The 18,150-nt window shown below is 42.4% G+C and overlaps 1 protein-coding gene across 2 annotated transcripts in view; it reads left to right on the forward strand.

Annotated features, from left to right (window-relative positions):
* Positions 1–12,104: 12,104 nt before the first annotated feature.
* The window catches only part of GLRA1 (glycine receptor alpha 1), a 47,612-nt gene continuing 41,566 nt past the window's right edge, over positions 12,105–18,150 (forward strand). For both annotated transcript variants that reach the window (XM_051793459.1, XM_051793460.1), the window contains exon 1: positions 12,105–12,234. In XM_051793459.1, the coding sequence (XP_051649419.1) occupies positions 12,179–12,234 (56 nt within the window). In that variant the 5' untranslated portion in view covers positions 12,105–12,178. The remainder of the gene's footprint in view (positions 12,235–18,150) is intronic.

Raw genomic sequence — 18,150 nt, forward strand, 5'->3', positions numbered from 1 at the left:
ACAGTTTGGAGAAGAGGAATGGGAACTAAATGCAGCACTCACATGAGCAGCAGAAGCAGGAGCTGAAACTGATAGGGCAGCATTAATTCAGGCAGGCAAGAGACAAGTCACTGCTACTCTCAGACACATTCCTCCCCCTTTCCTCTGTTCCCATAATGCCTAGTTCCAAAGCGACTCCTGAGAGAGGACAACAGTAACTTTCCTTGGCAAGGCTGTGTGTGTTGAGATACTCTAGAGCCTGAGTAAAAACAGGGATTGTCATGCCATGGAATCAAATCCACACACTCTTTCTCATCTTTTACACACCCTATTACTTGCTGACTGAACTCAGTAATCTCCAATGAGAGATACACAGAGGAACTGGGTCTGTTTGCAACACATGAAGCTTCTCTGCTGGCAGCAGAATTCAGCTGGTAGGAGGTCCAGATAAACTTCCCCTTGCTGATGGAAGAGACAGGACTCATCTGGCTGCTCTATTTCCTACTTCTGCAAAAGACTGTTGGATTTGGCATCTCTCCTTTCCTCCAGTCTATTCTCTGCCTCCATCCTTTACATGCTCCTCCCCCATCCCTATAATTAATACTAAACGTTACAGTTTTGTCCTATTAACACAAATTGCCCTTTCCAGAGGCAGATTAAAGCGTTTCCACTGGGGATTTCTTTCCTCCTTTACAATTTTCCTTCTGTGATCTGTGTTGTCTATGTCTCTCACTAGCTCCTAGGGGGAAAGGAGTGGGAGGGAAAGAGAAGACAAACACTTATTAGCAACTCCTTTGAAGAGCTGGAGATTGTGAATTAAACTCATTATTAACTCCTATCATACCGACATGGCAAAATCCCCTTTTCTCCCTCCTGCTTCTCCTCTGGGAACAATAACTGGCAACCACACAAGTTGTGTGCATAACGTTTCACCCGAATCATTTACTGGGCAACAGAAATCAAGAGACTCTTCATTTCTTTGAGGAAGGGGTTGTTGTTGCTCAGTGAGAAATGCATGCATATAACATGGCCATGCAAGTGTGAGGTGCTGGTACATTCCCAGTTGCCTGACCATTCCAGTGTGGTTCTTAATCCAAGAAAGAAACACACATGTTGGCCCTGAGGCAGCTCTGGTTTCATCACTAGCTAGGTCCTCAGTGATATTTTAGTCCTGAATTCTTAAGGGACACATAGGGACAGACTTGACTCATCAGACATATGTCACTTGCAGTCACCATCACCAGGGCTGGCAGAAGTACCCACACTACCAGCTCCAGCACTCACACCACCACAGCCAAACTTCTCCAAGCCCTCATTCTCACTCATCAACACAAGCATCCAGAGGTACCACAAGTTCAAAAGAGCAAGAAATTCTGGTCCCTATTAAAAGCCCCCATTCACCACCAAAATCTTCAGCCACCTATAAATTTGTCAGTCAAATATTCTCCACACCCACATCACTGGTGCTTTCCCAGAGACACCTGAGATTCTCCTTTAAGAGCATCGGCCCCAGGGGAGAGTCCGACCAGCTGATATCATTGAGGGCTTTGGACAGAAAGTAAAACATGTTTGAGCCTGGCAAGCCAAGTGAAAAGGAGCACACACGTTATCTGGCTTATTAAAACATTTTATAAGTAAAAGACTATTTCTGGGCCGGTGACAGCAAATGGGTAACTGAATTTAGACACAACACCAAGAAAACCCGGCCAATGCCAATTCACTGTGACAGCTCATCATACCAATTAAAAAACAGTAGTATAATGAGATTTACAATCCATGAAATATGAGGCATGTTTACAATGAATAAGCGATTTATAATCAAGTTGCATTTACTTAGTGTACAGCAAGTCTCATAAAATCTGAATTAGATGCAGAACTACCTGTAGACACATGGCATTTATTTAAAATGTTTTGGGATGCAGCAGCTTTTTCAGCAAAGAGAACTTAATCAGTCCCTGGAGCTTTCCCTTCCTCTGCTAGGACAAGGCAAGCGCAGCTGTATTGATTTCTAACATACAGCACTGCCACGTGAGGCAGTTTATTGGGCCAACAAACTGTTTAACAGACAAGGTCCCAGAGGTCTGAGGTTTAATCCAGGACTACAGGCACACCCCCCATGGATAGCTGATGTAATGCTAACTGGAATTTACAAGACAAAACATCATATCACATGACCCAGTGCCCAGAGCAGAGTCCACACTCCAGACTGCCCAAAGTCCACTCTAACACCCTGATTCATTTATTACTTTGTCCATCTTCTGTTGTTATGGCAACTTTTATAGTGGATTACTCCTCAGTTTTCCACTGAAACAGTGCAGACTTTCTGAGGAATACAGGTTGTTTTACCAATGCTAAAAAAGCATCCCCTCTTATAATTCATATGGGTGTTAACCTGTTCCTAGCATGAGACCTACCCAGCTTCAGCCAAGCTGTGAGTCCTTGGAAAGCCTCAGTTCCCATAAGCTCATAGAAGTTCTCACAAATTTCTGCACAACTGCAATTAGGCAATTGCTTGGGCACATTCTTAGGATAGCAAAGGCTAACCCAGAGGTAGGCATTGCTGCACTGTCTTCAAGTTTTCATAGAATCTCCAAGATTTCAGGGCTTTCTCCAGGGCTTGCTACTCACAGAACCACTCTCTTGGCTACATATCACACCACATCTACTGTTATGGTATATATGGGTTACAGACAGAACCACAGGATAATTTATGTTGGAAAAGACCTCCAAGATCATTGAGTCCAACCTTTGATCACCACTGTGTCAAGTAGACCAGAGCACTGAGTGCCACGTCCAGTCATTCCTAGAACACCGCCAGGGACAGGGACTCCACCACCTCCCTCAGCAGCCCCTTCCAATGTCTAATCACCTTTCTGTGAAGAAATTCCTCCATGTTGCCCAGGCTTTGAGAGCTATGAAGTTATGCTGTGTTTCCCCCAACACATGCCAGAAAGACAAAAGATGTTATTATTTCAGCTTATGTCTTCTATCACAGAAGTCCATGCAGGCATATTATATATACACACACAAAAAATATATTATTATAACATAAATATATATAAATAACATAATATATTTTGGTGATTCCTTCACAGACAATTCAGCCAGCTCCTAAATACCAAGAGAAGTTCATCAGAATAGCCAGTGTCTATACAACAAAACCCTCAAAAATTTATTTCTGTAACCAAGCTCTGGGTCTTTGACAAAGTTCTTCCACTTGAAATACTAAGTGCAAAGGGTGCAATATCAGAAATAACTCCAATGTTTTTGTCCACACGGCCAGCTGATTGTCACCATCATTCTGTTTCTCCCTAATATTGACTTAAACTGCTTCAAACAAGGGCTACTGCCTCCTTTACTCTCCAGTCACAACCCAGGATGTCAAATAAAATTCTCTACCACTTGAAGGGGCTGATTTCCCCATGGATAAGTTATCTGGGAGGAGGAGGGAAAATTTATTTCTATGAGGACAAGTCTGTCCTAGACCATGACACATTATGTGAAGAGTTAAAAAGCTGAGTTATATTTGCACTTCCATGTGCAAGTAGAAATGTGCATGGAGAGGTTTTAGTGTCTGCTACATTCAGACAATGAGCCAAAGGAGAACAGGACATCACAAGCTTCTTCAGCTCCCATTGAGAGATGCCCATTGATTTGATTTACTTCCTTTTGTTTCCAGACAGCAGCTTCACAGAGTCAGTAATCAAGCAGCAAATGCAAAGTGAGGCCACGTCTGGTCATAGGCATGGAGATTTAATGAGATGACTGTGATTCCCCATGTCTCAGCCAAGCTGTTTCTCACCCCCAGAGTTTCCACGTCTTCCCTGAAACCTAACAAAGCCTATTCTCTTTGCACAGACTACATAAATCACTTTTGTCCAGTTCAATTGCCTTGGTAGAGAACTATTTTCATGGGGAGGGAAAGCTATGTAAAAGAAAATTGCCAGCATGGTGCAACATCATGAATGGGCTGCAATTTCTTTTCTCTGATTTGTCCAAAGGAAATGCAGGCTAACACTTCAATTTTTTACCATAAAGAATCGTATTGATGCTTGGAAAACAAATCAGAGCTAGCATATTTTTTACCAAAAAAAAAAATCCATTCTGTTGACATCCTGGGTTTTATACTTCCATTCCTTTCAATAAATACAGGCCACTGATACTTACAGGAATTTTCAAAGGCTTTTCAACGTTGGGCTTTGCCAGGCATGCAGCACATAAAGGCAGCAATGGAACCAGTAGAACTTTGGTGGTTTTGTTTTAGCTGAACTGTAGAGACAGAGGTGTCTGCCTGAAGAGTCATTAGAATCCACCATGATTTAAATATTTTGAAGAGGGAAGAGAGTTTTGTTTCCAGTAGAAAAAGCAATTTTGCAGGTAAAGCAAAAAAAGCACACCTGTGATCCAGGAGATTCAGTGTCCTTCTCCACCACATGCCTTTAGGAGTACTCACTGTGCAAGACAAAGGACACAAATCACTAGTGTCTTAGGAAAATCAGGAGATTCCATTCATTAATGGTGGCTGTCATTTGGAGAAGGAGCTTTATCAAATGCTGTGATCAAGTACAGCACATACAAGCCTGAGTTATAGAGGAGCATTTCCTCCATTCTCACTTGGCAGAGGATAAGTCAGTGTTGACACCTGCCAAATTCCCTTTGCTCAGCCCAGTGAGTAGCCCCTGCTAATACCCTTCTCCAACTGGTTGTATCAGACAAAATGTTAAAAACAGGGCTCACTGGACAAACTTTGCAGCCCCCCTGGGGGGGTGAAATTTTGCCTAAGCCCTGAACAAACACTGGGCTGAGAGAGGGCATGAAAAGATGGCTCCTACCTGTCACAGGGTTTAGCTCAGCAAGCTGCAAAGAAATACATAGCCCAAGGCAATAACAAGCTACTTAGCAAACATGTTAAAATTGCTGTTCTCTGTTTTCCACCTGAGGCAAGGATTTTAGGTGAGGTAAGAGCACAACTTGCACACAACCCAACTGAGATGTTAAAATGGCACCTTTCAGAAGGACTTTCAGGAACAGTTATCAGTAAACCAGGTGCAGAGAAGTCCTCAGTAACCCAGCCCTACATCAGCTCTCTCTGCCTGAAATACAGGAGCAAAAGCAAGATGATTTTATGAAGACCAAACAAGTAGCTCAGGTCAGTGATGCTCAAGGAAACTTCTGCAAGTCCACAGGGTCAGAGTTTCAAATAATAAAATAAAATACAGTTGGGTAATAAATCATTTGCCTAATGACCCTTCAAAATCCCTGCTTACCCCACTAGAGAACAACTGCTTTGGATGGAGATGAAGCAGCCAGAGCTGCCACTCCTCATGAGTAAAATAATCTCAAAGTGCATCAACTAACTTGGACAAATCAAGAGAACTGTGATACTAAAGGAAGAAACACATTCTACCAGAGGGAGATCCCTACTGATACATTACACCTCAGCAGTGCTATCAAACCCGGAGGCACCTCAGGTGGGTGAAAAGCCCTTTCTTCTGCTAATGCAATGTGAAACCCACCCCACCATCGACCCTTCTGGAAACTGGGATTGCTAACAAGAGCAGTTCCATAGCTCCCTTCAGAGCCAAAAGGCTTCATTGCAGTGGATGGAGGATCAAACCTTTTGTAATGTTTAAAAGAGGAGGGATCCTACAGGGCTTCTTTTTATCCCTTAGATGTCTGACGTGCAAATATTTCTATTGCCAAAAGCTAAAAAAAAAATTAAAAAAAATGAAAAAAATTTTAAAAAAAAATAAAAAAATAAAAAGCTGCAGATTGTTTCTTTCACTCCAGAAGATAATTTTTGCTATTTGGTCCTGTGAGTGAATTGGGGTATGTAAGAGGGTGCTTCAGCATCTAAGCACTTGGACACTGAGGGGCCATTTCAGTGTCACTGGCAGTTGTCTCCCAATTTCCTTTCCAAGTCTGTTGTTTGCAGTCAAACTTTTCCTCTAAAGGGTTCCACATACACTCTATGAAATTCACAAGATAAATAAAACAATGAAAGTATTCAATGTATTTATTTCCATTTATTTCCCTCCTTCTCTTCTTATGTGGCATTTTCTGTTTGGTTTGGGTTTTGGTTTTTTTGAGAGGTGTGGGGGTTTTCCTTGTTTGTTTGTTGTTTTAGTTTGTTTGTTTTTAAACCCAGACAACAGGAGTGAAGAGGGTAATGTGAATAGCTCTAAGTCTGCCTTGTATTCTTCTATACCTCTGTGTAAACATTTCTCAAAACCTGGTACCTGCTCACCTCAAAACAAATAGATGGTTTCTTTCCTTTACAAGCAAAACACAGAGTAGAAAAGTTCAATTTCCCACAGCACTCAAGGGCTGCTAAGGTAGGAGAAATGGGTTTCACAACATTAAAAGCTAAGATAATATTTCCAACAGCTGCTTGATGCTCAGCACCTGACAACCCTGGCAAGACTGGTTGTAAAAGTAACTGGATTATTCTTCATCCACGTAGTAGTGTAGCCAAAAAGTTTTATTGGTCAAGACCTTTGAAAGAAATAGTACTTTTGGCTTCTCTGGGATCGCCTGGCAATTATTCTGTACAGGTCAGAAAATAATTAGCTTATGACCTGCAAATCACACTTCTAGTGGAAGCAGCAGTGTAATTTTTGTAAGGCTACAAGGTCCATGCTACTTTCTTACTACAGAACACTACATAAATTGTGACAGTGACAAGCCTATGATATGCAGCAAGACTACTCACAGCTCAAGTGTCATTATATGACATATGAGACATGGAAATTCATTAATAAATCAGCACTCCTAGGGGGAAAACGATCATCCATTCTTCTTTATTTCCTCTTCTCCAGGTACTACTGCCTTAACCTGATTCATGCACCTGACATGAGGGAGCAGACACACACTCAGGTCAGGAAAACCAGGATGTTGCACTTGGCAAGATCTTCACTTGGCCTCCTGCAAACTTATAGTCTGTCTTGAAGTCATCCTAGCACAGGGCTTCATTCCACTTCCAAAGAGTCCGTGATCACAGACTAAATGTCATCAGACTCATGGGGGCCATGTTTGCAATGATGAGAAATCAATGCAGCCCCTAATCTACTTGTCAAGCAATATACTGCCCAGGAGTGGGAAGGTCATGGACAATCCATATAACTGCTCTGTTTGCAGAGAAAGATGTAGGGCTGAACCTCAAACACAGTTAGAGCTATAATTTTTAAAACACATGAAGTAAAATACCATCAACAGTGATATTTGATCTGAATTTCAGTCAAAAACATCAATCACCTATACCACAAATCCCTCACCTCCACCCCTACTAGCCTTCCAACCTTAGGCTGCAAGTTTGCTGAATTTCCTATGCAAGACATTCCAGGGGTTGTTTTCCAAAGAGCCAATGCATATCAAAACAGAATTGATCAAACTTTTCATCAGAGTTCAATTTTAAACATATTTTTTGAACTATGGATGGAAGATGGACCTTCACACTAGTTCCAGTGAATTCTCTTTCATCTGTAAATCTTTTCAGTAAAGAATCTTGACTAAACACTTTAAAAAACACTGCAGAAGCACTTTATGGTGTTATTTTACAGGCAATTATTTTGACTAAAAAAGTACCCCAGGTTCTCAAGTTTCTAAGAAAATTGTATTTACTTGAACCATCTTGCAGAGAAATAGCTTACTGCACATGGAAATTAGCTGAACAGGAAATTACTTTATAGAACCCTTTGCAAAATTCCCTGAACTTAATTCTAATTTAAAATTTGTTTTTCATTTGTTCAGTGTCAAAAGGCAAGGAGTGCTGCTGTAGCAATTTGAATCTCTGCCTTGAGAAGCACAATCCAAGTTCTTGGGGCACTGTTTCCTCATTAGCCATTCTCCAAAGAACAAACTGACAATAATGGATTTAGTATTCCTGAGACAGGTTGAGTGTACTTCACTGCTCTGCCAGCCACTTCTTCACCAAAAATCCTGTCATTTATTTGGTGAAGGAAGGCAGTGTGTGTGAATGGCCAACTTGAAGGCGTTTGTCCCCATGATGAATTTATTATCAGAATGTGAATTTTTAAACGGCAAGTAAAAGAAACTAAAATTTACTCTACCTGCTATAAAATCCAGAGACAAAAAAGAGATCAAGAATGAAATCAACTTCCAGTTGTGAATGAGGCTTTAGGTTAATTCTCAGCACAGGGTGCATGTTCACCTCATTACTGAGTGCTGTCCAAGGCTTTCTGTATTCTCCATGTCTTTAAGTATTCTATCAACTACCAAAACCAAAATGAAGTCACAGACTACCAGGAATATTCATTTTCTCCACAGAGAAGAAATTCATTTGCATTCTTCAAAGGGAAAGGATCAGGGAGGAACCACCTAAAAGAAACTGGAGAAACAGATATTCCCTGGCTTTTGTCACTCCTCATGTACACCCTTTTCTTCAGGTGTCTCCAAATTTCACTTGAGTGCTGAAAACAAATTAAAACCATTATCTCTGTGGTGTCTTATGTTGAACAAAATCCATCACTCACAACCCAGAAAGGCAATGACACAGAAGCTTTCCAGACAACTTCACCTACAAGTGAGTTTTACAAGACTCATCTACTCTGAAACTAAAAACAAGATGAACGCACAGCAGGTAATTCTAATTTTAGGAGTTCATTTGACATCATGGTAAGTTATCTTCAACTCTGTCATTTGTACAAGTGCTGCCAAAGAAAGACAAATGCGTTTCAGAAGCATTTGGACTCTGCTTGAAAAATGGGAGACCTGGCAAGTGAACCCTTCCCCCCAAAAAATAAATCACAAAGCACTGCAGCTAAACCAAGCAGAAAGCTAAAACCTGATCTCAGAGCAAGTCAGGACAGATCCAGGGAGAGGAGTACCTGATGACAAGGGTTACTTAAAATAACGGTGATAAAATTGACTTCCAGGCATTATTAGATCTCCAGACCTATTTCCAGTTTATCTGCCCTTAGCTTCTTGGAGAACAAAAGAAAATCTAAACATCTGGCATTGCACAGAACCAATGTGGGTGACTTCACCACGGATATCCCTACTGATGGGTTGCACTGAGGACTGGTTGGCTGTTTCTTGAATCACCTGGGTTAAATCACTGGATGTGAGTTCCAAGGATCTGATACCACCCTGACCAAGGCCTGACACATCCACAGAGCATGTGCAGGGCACTGCACCAAGACAAGCAACTGAGAGGGAGATACCAGAGTACAGACAAACACGTAATGCAGAAGGTGTGGTTCCTTTGGGGTCATCATGACAAGACAAAACTCATATTCCTTACATTTACATTTCTTTTCTTTTTACTCCTTGGTCTAAATCACCTTGATGCCTTGACCTGTTCCAGATATCTGTAGCAACCAGGTTTTGCCTCCATTTTCCCCAATGTCAAAGCAAACAGTGTTCCTGAGTCTCTCCATAAAGAAGTTTGAATATCAGCAGAAGAGTCCCTGGGCCCACACAAATCACTTGGTCGTCATCACCACCAAGACAGATGACAGCAAAGCAAAAAAGTTCTTTCCCCGGGAAAAGCAGTTTTCAGACCCTTCAACAGGAATAGCTGTGAAGATTCTTTATCTTATATACACACAGATTCATCTGCTTTCTTGATCTTAAGCACAGTCATCCTTCTTCTCTAACCCAAGGTAGTGCCAGGAGAGCAAGTGGGGACAAAATGAGACAAGTCTAGATACTTTTAGTATAAAAAAGATCAATCTTACAGGCAAGGGAAACACCATGTGAGAGAGTCATATCTCTTACAGAGCCCATTTCCATTTCTAAGGGAACCAGGAGGCTTACAGCCTCTAGACTTAACCCACAGATGCCAGGAGACGATTCTGCCTCCTGTTCTTTGTCCTGTTTCCAGTAAAAAACCAAAACAAACAAACAAACAAAAAAAATCAAGGAAACACCATTGCTTTCCAGCTATGTGGGTCCTGTTAACACGCCCAGTCTGGAGCTCCTCCTCTGGTCTGTCAGCACACTGGGGGCTGGAAAAGCACAGTGACAGAGGCTCATCCATGTGGGGATAAATGTCAAGAGGGAAAGTAAAGTGTGGAGCCAGCAAGCAGCAGGCAGGAAACACTGCATGGAATCATGTCCCCAGGAATCTCCATGAGTTGAAATCAGAGCCTGTTATTAATCTAGCTAGACACTGAGACCCAGGAGCTGGAGTAAATCTGATTAAATTCCCACTGTACCAATGGCTAGAAGCCAAGCAGGTCTTTCTTTTCTTCTGATTGGTAACCCAAAGGATATTTCTGTCTGCTTCACTAAGTAAACATACTGCTTTAAAACAAATAAAAACAGGAGATCAGAAACATCAGGTAAGTTTTAGTATGGCAGTAAGGTCCTTTGAGATGCAACCCAAACTAAGAAGAAAAAGTTATTTCCTAGCCTGGTGGGGCTTCAGTAGTGGTGGAGAAAGCAGTCCATTTCACCTCTACCCTTCCAACACGGGACAGGAGTCCTTGAACAGATTAAAAGCAGCTTAAAAGGGGTTAAAAGTGACTCTTTGCCATGGGGAGTTTTGCAAAGCACAGGACAGGTAAACAAAACAGAACCTAAATAAGAAAGATCCCATTACACCAGGACAATAGAGAAGAAAACAATATGCTAGATCATTTAGGAGAGCTAAGTTTTCATTTCAATTCTCAGAAGCTGGTGAGGAGCTGACAAAGTGCCTGAGACAAAGTGACTGAGACCATTCCTCCCCACCCCGACCACCATGTTCAGCACCCTGTGAGCACAGCTGGAGCTGCAATAAGTAACTACTAAATGCTCCTTACCTGCCCTGGCCTTGATGGCTCTGGTGTTTGCCAAACCTCTTTGCAAAATCAAATGTAAAAAAATTAAAAAAAAAATCAAATAAAACAAAGATAAAAAGGAAAAAAATAATAAATCAAAGCCAAACAAACAAACAAACGAAAAACCCCAAAACCACAGAGATGTTCCTTAAAAGCCAACAGCAACACATATCAACTGCCAGCCAAGCAGATCTTCCACGAGATGGAGATTTAAGGCACGTTACGCTTGCCCTGTCAAGGGAGACGATTTCAGAGACTTCTTAAAAAGACAGCAATTCGGGTTAAAAATATTGAAATAAACCAAAACGTATCAGCGCTTTAAAGGTTAACAGCCTCTGCTGAACAACATGCGTTTATCCAACCACGTCCTAGAGTAGTTTTTTCAGCCTCGAGACCAATGAGCACAGCTAAGAGGAGGGCCTTGGGATGGTGGAGAGGCTGAGTTACCCCCTCCCCTCTGCCTTCCCTCATCTCCACCTCCCCCTCTCTTTTTTTTCTTTTTTTTTTTCCTTTTTTTTTTTTTTTAGTTTAGTAAATTAATGCAGCAAGAAACTCCCAAGATCTGGCGAGTCCTAGCAGGGGAGAGAGGGCAGAGGGGAAATGAGATGCATTAGGAGGACAGTGAGCCACTTTCTTTCCGAGCACAATGGAAGTGCTTCCCAAGAAACTTCCCCTTCGCTCCCCTCCACTCTAGCCCTGAGCAATGGGACACCTTCCCTACAGCAGCAATAACTTATTCGGGAGGAAAAAAGCCCAGGAAGCAGGAATCAACAGCATCCAAACGGCGGGCAGGAAAGCGACACAACCGGGACTGCAGCACGGCTCCACACTGACAAATTCCTGTGGATGTAATTAGGAAGACACCCCGGCCAGCAGCGGAGATTAAACCCTGGGGTTGTTGAGGGTCGTCGCGCCCCCCACCTCCCGTCTCAGCCCCGCCACCCCGATGGCAAACCTACACCCGCTGCGCCTCTCGCTCTCGCCAGCCTGATGTCCGGCGCGACATCCCGCTGAAGGGAGGTCTCGGCGCGGGCAGCCCGGTGCTCCGGCCCCAGCAGCACTGCAGTGGCGGTGGCGGGGGCCCCGGCGGAGGAGGGACGAGCCGAGGCGGCGGCGGAGCGGGGCCGCTCTCCGCGGTGCTGGGCGGGCGCGCTCCGGGCGCTGTCCGGGTGCTGAGCGGGGCCCGCCGCTCTCCGCGGTGCTGAGCGGACCCTCCCGGCCGCGCCCCGGCCCCGGCAGGGCTGGTTCGCTTCCCCCCCACCGATTCTTCCCTAAGTGCCGGGTTACTTTATTGGCCAACCCCACCGGCCCACCCCTCACGGAGTACAAAAAAAAAAAAAAAAAAAAAAAAAGGCAAACCAAAACAACAACAACAAAACCCCCAACAACAACAACAAACAGCGAGAGCTGGAAAAATGTGCAACGTCAACGCGCTCGGAGTCTACGTGTGGGAGACGATCGTTTTCTTCAGGTAAGGCTCGGCTTTACGCGAGGAGCGTGTGCGGGCTGGAGCGCCGTGCCCAGCCCGAGCTCGGGGCACAGCCCCCGGGCACAGCCCCGGCTCAGGACAGCCGCGTCCCGCCTTCCCCGAGCTGCCTTTTGGCCTCCCCCCGGGTCCCCCGAGCCTGGCTCACGCACAGCCCCTGGGCTCGGGACTTTCCGCGGCTTTGGGAGTTACTCCGTTTAATTAGCACCGCAATCTCGCCAACCGCAGTGCTGAAAACACCGACCCCGGCTGCTTGCAAAGTGACAGCTAGTGGCGGCTGGCAATGCTGCACTTGAATTTGCCCGGGTAAATACTCCCACCTCGCCCCCTCCCCATTCTTCATATTGCAGGTGAGTTCCGTGGGATGCTTTCACTGCTCATCTGTGAGGGCTCACCCTCTATCCTCAGCTTGCTCTGTTCTAAAGTCACAGAAAGCAAAGAAATAACCTCCTTCCTTCTCAACTTTTTTTTCTCTTACATTGTTTTGAGTATTCTTCCCTTGCAGAATATAAGCAAAAGCCAAAGGGGACGTGGGGAGCTTTTTGCAGTTATATTCATTATCGCCCAGCTATATTTTGACTGTGGTTTAGATGTGTTCAGTTTCTCTTTAAAGCTAAGATAGAAGGAATAGCTTTAGTCTTAAAGAACTGTTTCATGTCCATCTATCCTTGTAGTGCTTTTATTAAATGGACAAAAAAATATTGGAAGGTAGAAGCTCCTGTATTTGCACGAAAGATGCAGCCTGCTGTAGCAAGTGAGAGATGCCAAATACAATTGGAGAAAAAACCTCTGTCACGACCTGAACTTGTTCATCAGTCTTAGACTTCATTTCAGTTGCGTGGCTCTTACTTCTGCATTTTACCAAAGTGTCATGTTGTAGTTTAATGGGAAAACACAGACGTTATTTGCATACACATAACTGGTATAATACTTACCTTATGATTCACAGTAGCAGACCTGCTGATACTGGCCAGACTTTTCTAGCTAGCATTCTCTTTCCTTTTGAACACTAAAGTCTTTCCAGGCATAAAAATCGAGATATCCCCACTTTTTCTGTAAGTCCACAGGAAATCAGAGACAGCAAGATTGCAACGTGAACTCAAAGCATTTAATGTTTAGGAAAGCCAAAAAATAAATTCTAGAAATAACTAAAATCATCAATCTCTGAAAAGCAATGTCCAATACCCGATACTTCAGAGTCATCCTTTCTCATCTTGTGACACTCAGACACAAGTGTATCACACAATATAGTGAGGTGGATTGAAAGGGAGAACATGTATGTGGCAATAAACTCTTAGTTAAAAACAGTGTTGAAGTATTGGGTAAAAAAAAAAAAAAAAAAAACAAACCAAAAAGCCCCCAAACAAACAAAGAAGATTAAACAGCACAAACACTAGAAAGCAAAAGGAAAATAAAAGAGTCTTTTCAGGCTTGCATTTCCTATGGCCTTGGTATTGAAGCCTCTGTCCGCGTCTCCTCTGAACAGACTGAACAAGTGAAATTGATACCCACTTGTGCATCACTCAACACATGTGAGCACTTACAGGTTCTCAGCACATCAAGTACAGTCCTGGGCACTCAAAACCTTGGTAAACAAGTCACTTCAGATTCTAATGAGAAGGTTCATAGTATCATAAATTATATACGTGCATATGTGGTATATATGATTAGGTCATATTGCATACAAAAGGTATTTCTGGAAGTTTAGTTTTCCCAAAATTAACATTTAAGAACATTTGAAAATGCTTTAATTCAATTGCTGGGGGAGGATGAAATCAAATTGCTTTATATATTGCAATCATTTTCCAAGCAGGAAAAAAATAATTAGAAAAAAAAATAAATCAGTAATTCCTGCTCAGAACTGACTCTACACAATGTTTTTCCTTTTTTTTTCCTCTCCCCCTTTGTGTTACATGTTCAATTTATTACAGGCCAAAAATCTCCCAGCCTTTCTAGTCCAGGAATAGCTTTGCTATTTCAGTTTCAGTAAAAGAAGTTTATTCATTAACAGTCATTCATAAATTTAGCATGCCAATTACTCAGTCATACACAATGTTTAACAAACCCAAATCTGATAATCCAATAATCCATAAGAGAAGTATGCATGGCTTTAAATTACAAAGTGCACCATGCTTTACTGTCAGCCTGTCAAAAATATTCTGGAAGGAGAATCCATTATGTGTTAGTACATGTACCACACAAATATAAAAAAAAAAAAATTAAAAATCCAATGTTCCAAGGAAAATTATATACAGCCAGTATAGGAAATAAGACTAGATTTGCTGCTTAACAAAATCTTCCTCCACCAGCCTTTTAAAAAACAAGACCCTGTGGGAAAGAGTAACAGCTGGTGTGTGAATGCAAACATTATGGTATTGCCAATATGATATCTGTTTCTGTTACAGTTGGGGTGTTTTAGAAGGAGTTTGTGATACGTGGCTTATTCCGACATGCCTTTCTTTATGGAAGAGCACTTCCCATTCTGCTACCTGCCTTCTCAGACTGCAGTCACTTGGCTGTGACTAAGGCATTTACTGAGAACCTGGATAGGGGCAGGGATGGAAGCTGGGTTGGGGTGGGAGATGAAGACTGAGAGGCTGCTTGACCAACCTTTCCTTACAGATATCTCAGTGAGGCAAAATCCTATTTCTTTAAAACAAATTGGACAATATTCACATAGGGATTTCCAGATGTTCTGATTGTATCTGTGGAGACATGTACCATCATTCTCCTAAAGTCTAACTACATACACTGCACGTTCAGTTGTGAATTCCTTCACACAGAACAAAATGCTCCCCTATCCCATGATGATCTTGCCTGGACTTTCTGTTGTACCATCACATTTTAATAACTGCAGTGGTCCAGAAACACCACTGCATAAACTGGGGGTAGGAACGCACCTTGTACAAGTTAGGACATAAAAGATATCCCAGAACTGACTCCTTAACCAACTGGACACTGTTGAAATTTGAAATTCTTTGGGCCTGATTTTTGTCCTAATTGCACTTCTGCACATCAGGAATCTGCAGCACGACCTTCACTGAATCAAGATCAGAGCTGGCCCCTTCTGAACAGCAATCTGTCAGCAAGCAGGAGTGATTCAAGGCTACTGCTCCAAGTGAGTCACAGGCTAAAACTTGCTGCCAGCCTCAGTCCCTACTGGATTGCTCCAAGTGGCATGTTTATATTCCCTTCTGTCAGTAATGGAGCTCTTAATTTCCAGTTTTTAAAACGATAAGAAGGTGCCATTGTAAATATGATACCTCAACTTTTGGGAGAGGAAAGACATTCTTTCCTAAGACAGTCTTGACAAGTTAGGGTGACTGAAGAGCTGCTGGTCTCAGCCCCTCAAAAATATCACAAAAGGAAAGGCAAGCAAAGAAACAGGAGAGTAATGTGCACCACATCTCTAAGGCTCCTGCTATAGCTCTGCAGTGCCAGGTAACATCTCAGAGCTGCCTGAGTGAAGCACCAACCAGAGACTTCCAGAGCCACAAGTGAAACAGCATAGCAGATATTCTCAATACTTAAAGAATATTTTCCTCATGCTTACTAAAATCTATTAGAAGTTGTGCCTTATGACCTGTTGTGCCTTTGCCGAGCCTGTCATCTCCTCCACGAAATAAAAATGATTTAGCAAAGTCTTGGACTAGATGGCTCTAAGGATACTCTTTAGTTGCTTTGGTCTGCAACCTTTAATTGCCCCATTAGAGACCCCACTAAAAGGGTTACATGTCTAAGGTTTGAAAGTGTGACAATATAGACAATTCTAGAAGCCTTTATAAATCATTCTGGAAAGAAAAATTAATTTGGTGTCATCGCAGTAAAAGCACAAAATGTCTGGGACTCTGCCTTCTGCAGGGACTTTAATACATCCAGCCAGCCATCCTGATTCTCTTGCATTTTAGGCAATTAAGACAAATCAACATAAAGTATGCAAAACATTTTCTAACAGTCTGACCTTAACCTTCTTCTCCAAACAGCTGTCTTAAACAACTCCAGAACTGCTATTTGGATAGTTCAGAACAAAATAAATGCTCCACAAATGTCTGGGCAAAAAACCCAGCCTCCTTCCTTTACCCCTTACCTTTGGTACAAAGAGCAGAAAAACACTAAATAATCAACTTGCTTACCAAAAACATTACAAAACAATGTTGCAGTTTCTCCCACGCACTAATAAAATACACTTTGTCTCCAAGGCACTGGTGCTGTGCAGATTTTAGGTAATACAAACTGGCTGTCCACCTTGGCTCACTCTGAACATTACCCTACACTGCAGCAAGTCCCACTGGCAGAACACAAAATTACTGTGCAAATATCTCAGGGAGCTGCTTCTGGAAGGAGATTGATACGTGGAGGGAATGGTGGGATCCTGCCCTTACTCGTAAGGGCACTACAGAGACTTCCTTCAAGAACAAGAATTCAGACATGGGAATTTGGTCCCCCCTTATTTCTCTTCTCTCATGAAAGAGGTGTTGGAGAGCCTTAGGTGTGAAGCAAGTCAGAAGCAAAGGGCCCTCTGACTCTGAGTGCCCCAGATTTAACAGCACAGCCTAAAGGCTACGAAGTTCACTCTGATTCCAGGCAGAGAGGAAAGAACTTGTAAGCAACAGCTCAGGGCAGTTCCCTGGGCTTGGGCAAACACATTTCTTGTTTGCTTATAAAATTCATCTCACCAAATCCTCATGAGTTGACCTGGATAGAAAAGGATCCCAACATCTGAATTAAGAAGTTAATCAATGTCCAAAATTAAATTACTTTATTATCCCAGCCCCGACCAGCAATCATCCATCTGTAATAGAAAACCAGCAGATAGGTCTGTTCTCATTGCATCCCAGCATGCAGGTTAAAAGGACTCTCCCAATTTCAGTGTCAAGAAGATGTCAGACCACTTAATGAATATAATTTTTATTTAGGTACTGATGAAAGACAAGGGGTTTAAAAAGTAACTCGTGCTTTAAAAATCATAACATCCAAATCAAACCCGCAACATTTAATTATGTTAAATCACATCATCTATTTTCACTTACGCATTTTCTATAACCTGGAGCTTTTCTGAGAATCCCAAAGTGGTCAGAATTAGGACAGCAGATAAGCTGTTAACAAATTTTTACTTCCATCTGGTTTATTTGCCTGTATCAGCTCTCACTGTTGTGACACATTAAATCAGGGTCTCACTATTTCCAGTAAATTACCCCTTTGCTCTCATTACTGGGCTTACTTTCTACTGACCTTTATCTATCAGCAAGAGCACAAATTATTTCTATTCTTATGAATTATGGTTATACTTGTGCACATCACACCATTCAAGAAAAAGGGCTCATCATACCCTTTCACCTGCTAAAAATGCCCCTCCAGCATACCCACCCCAACATGGTTTGATTCAATTTTTTGTTAGACAAAAGATGTCATTCCAAGAACATTTCATAATTTCAGTTTAAAAAAACAAAACAAAACAAAACCAAAAACAATCAAAGAAAAAAACCCAAACAAAATCGATCACCACAATAAAACCCAACACCAACCCGGGATAAATGAAGCAAAAAGGAATAAGGGAGAAAAGCAGGAATTTTTCCTGCTGCTCCACTGCAAGGCACTGAAAAGATCATTAGCAGCCATGACCAGACAACTCAACACCAGACTGGCTGCTGACTCCCAGACCTACTTGCACAGCCCAGAAAAGAGCAACTTTTGCATTGAACTCAGCATAATAAAATCTTGCTAATCCAGCAGGTCAGTTCCCCTTAAAGTGACAAAAATAAAATTGACTTGTTTCCCCTCACCCTTCCCCCAAAGTATCCAAACTATTTACATTTGTGTTTACAAAGCCGGACAACAGAAACCATCTCCCTCCAGCAGAGGTGGTTTGCATTGGTATTTCTTAGTCAAGATGATTGGTTG

The sequence above is a fragment of the Manacus candei genome, unplaced genomic scaffold, assembly GCF_025592945.1.
Source record: "Manacus candei isolate 608988 ecotype Guabito, Panama unplaced genomic scaffold, ASM2559294v1 h1tg000037l, whole genome shotgun sequence".
NCBI classification, from domain to species: domain Eukaryota; kingdom Metazoa; phylum Chordata; class Aves; order Passeriformes; family Pipridae; genus Manacus; species Manacus candei.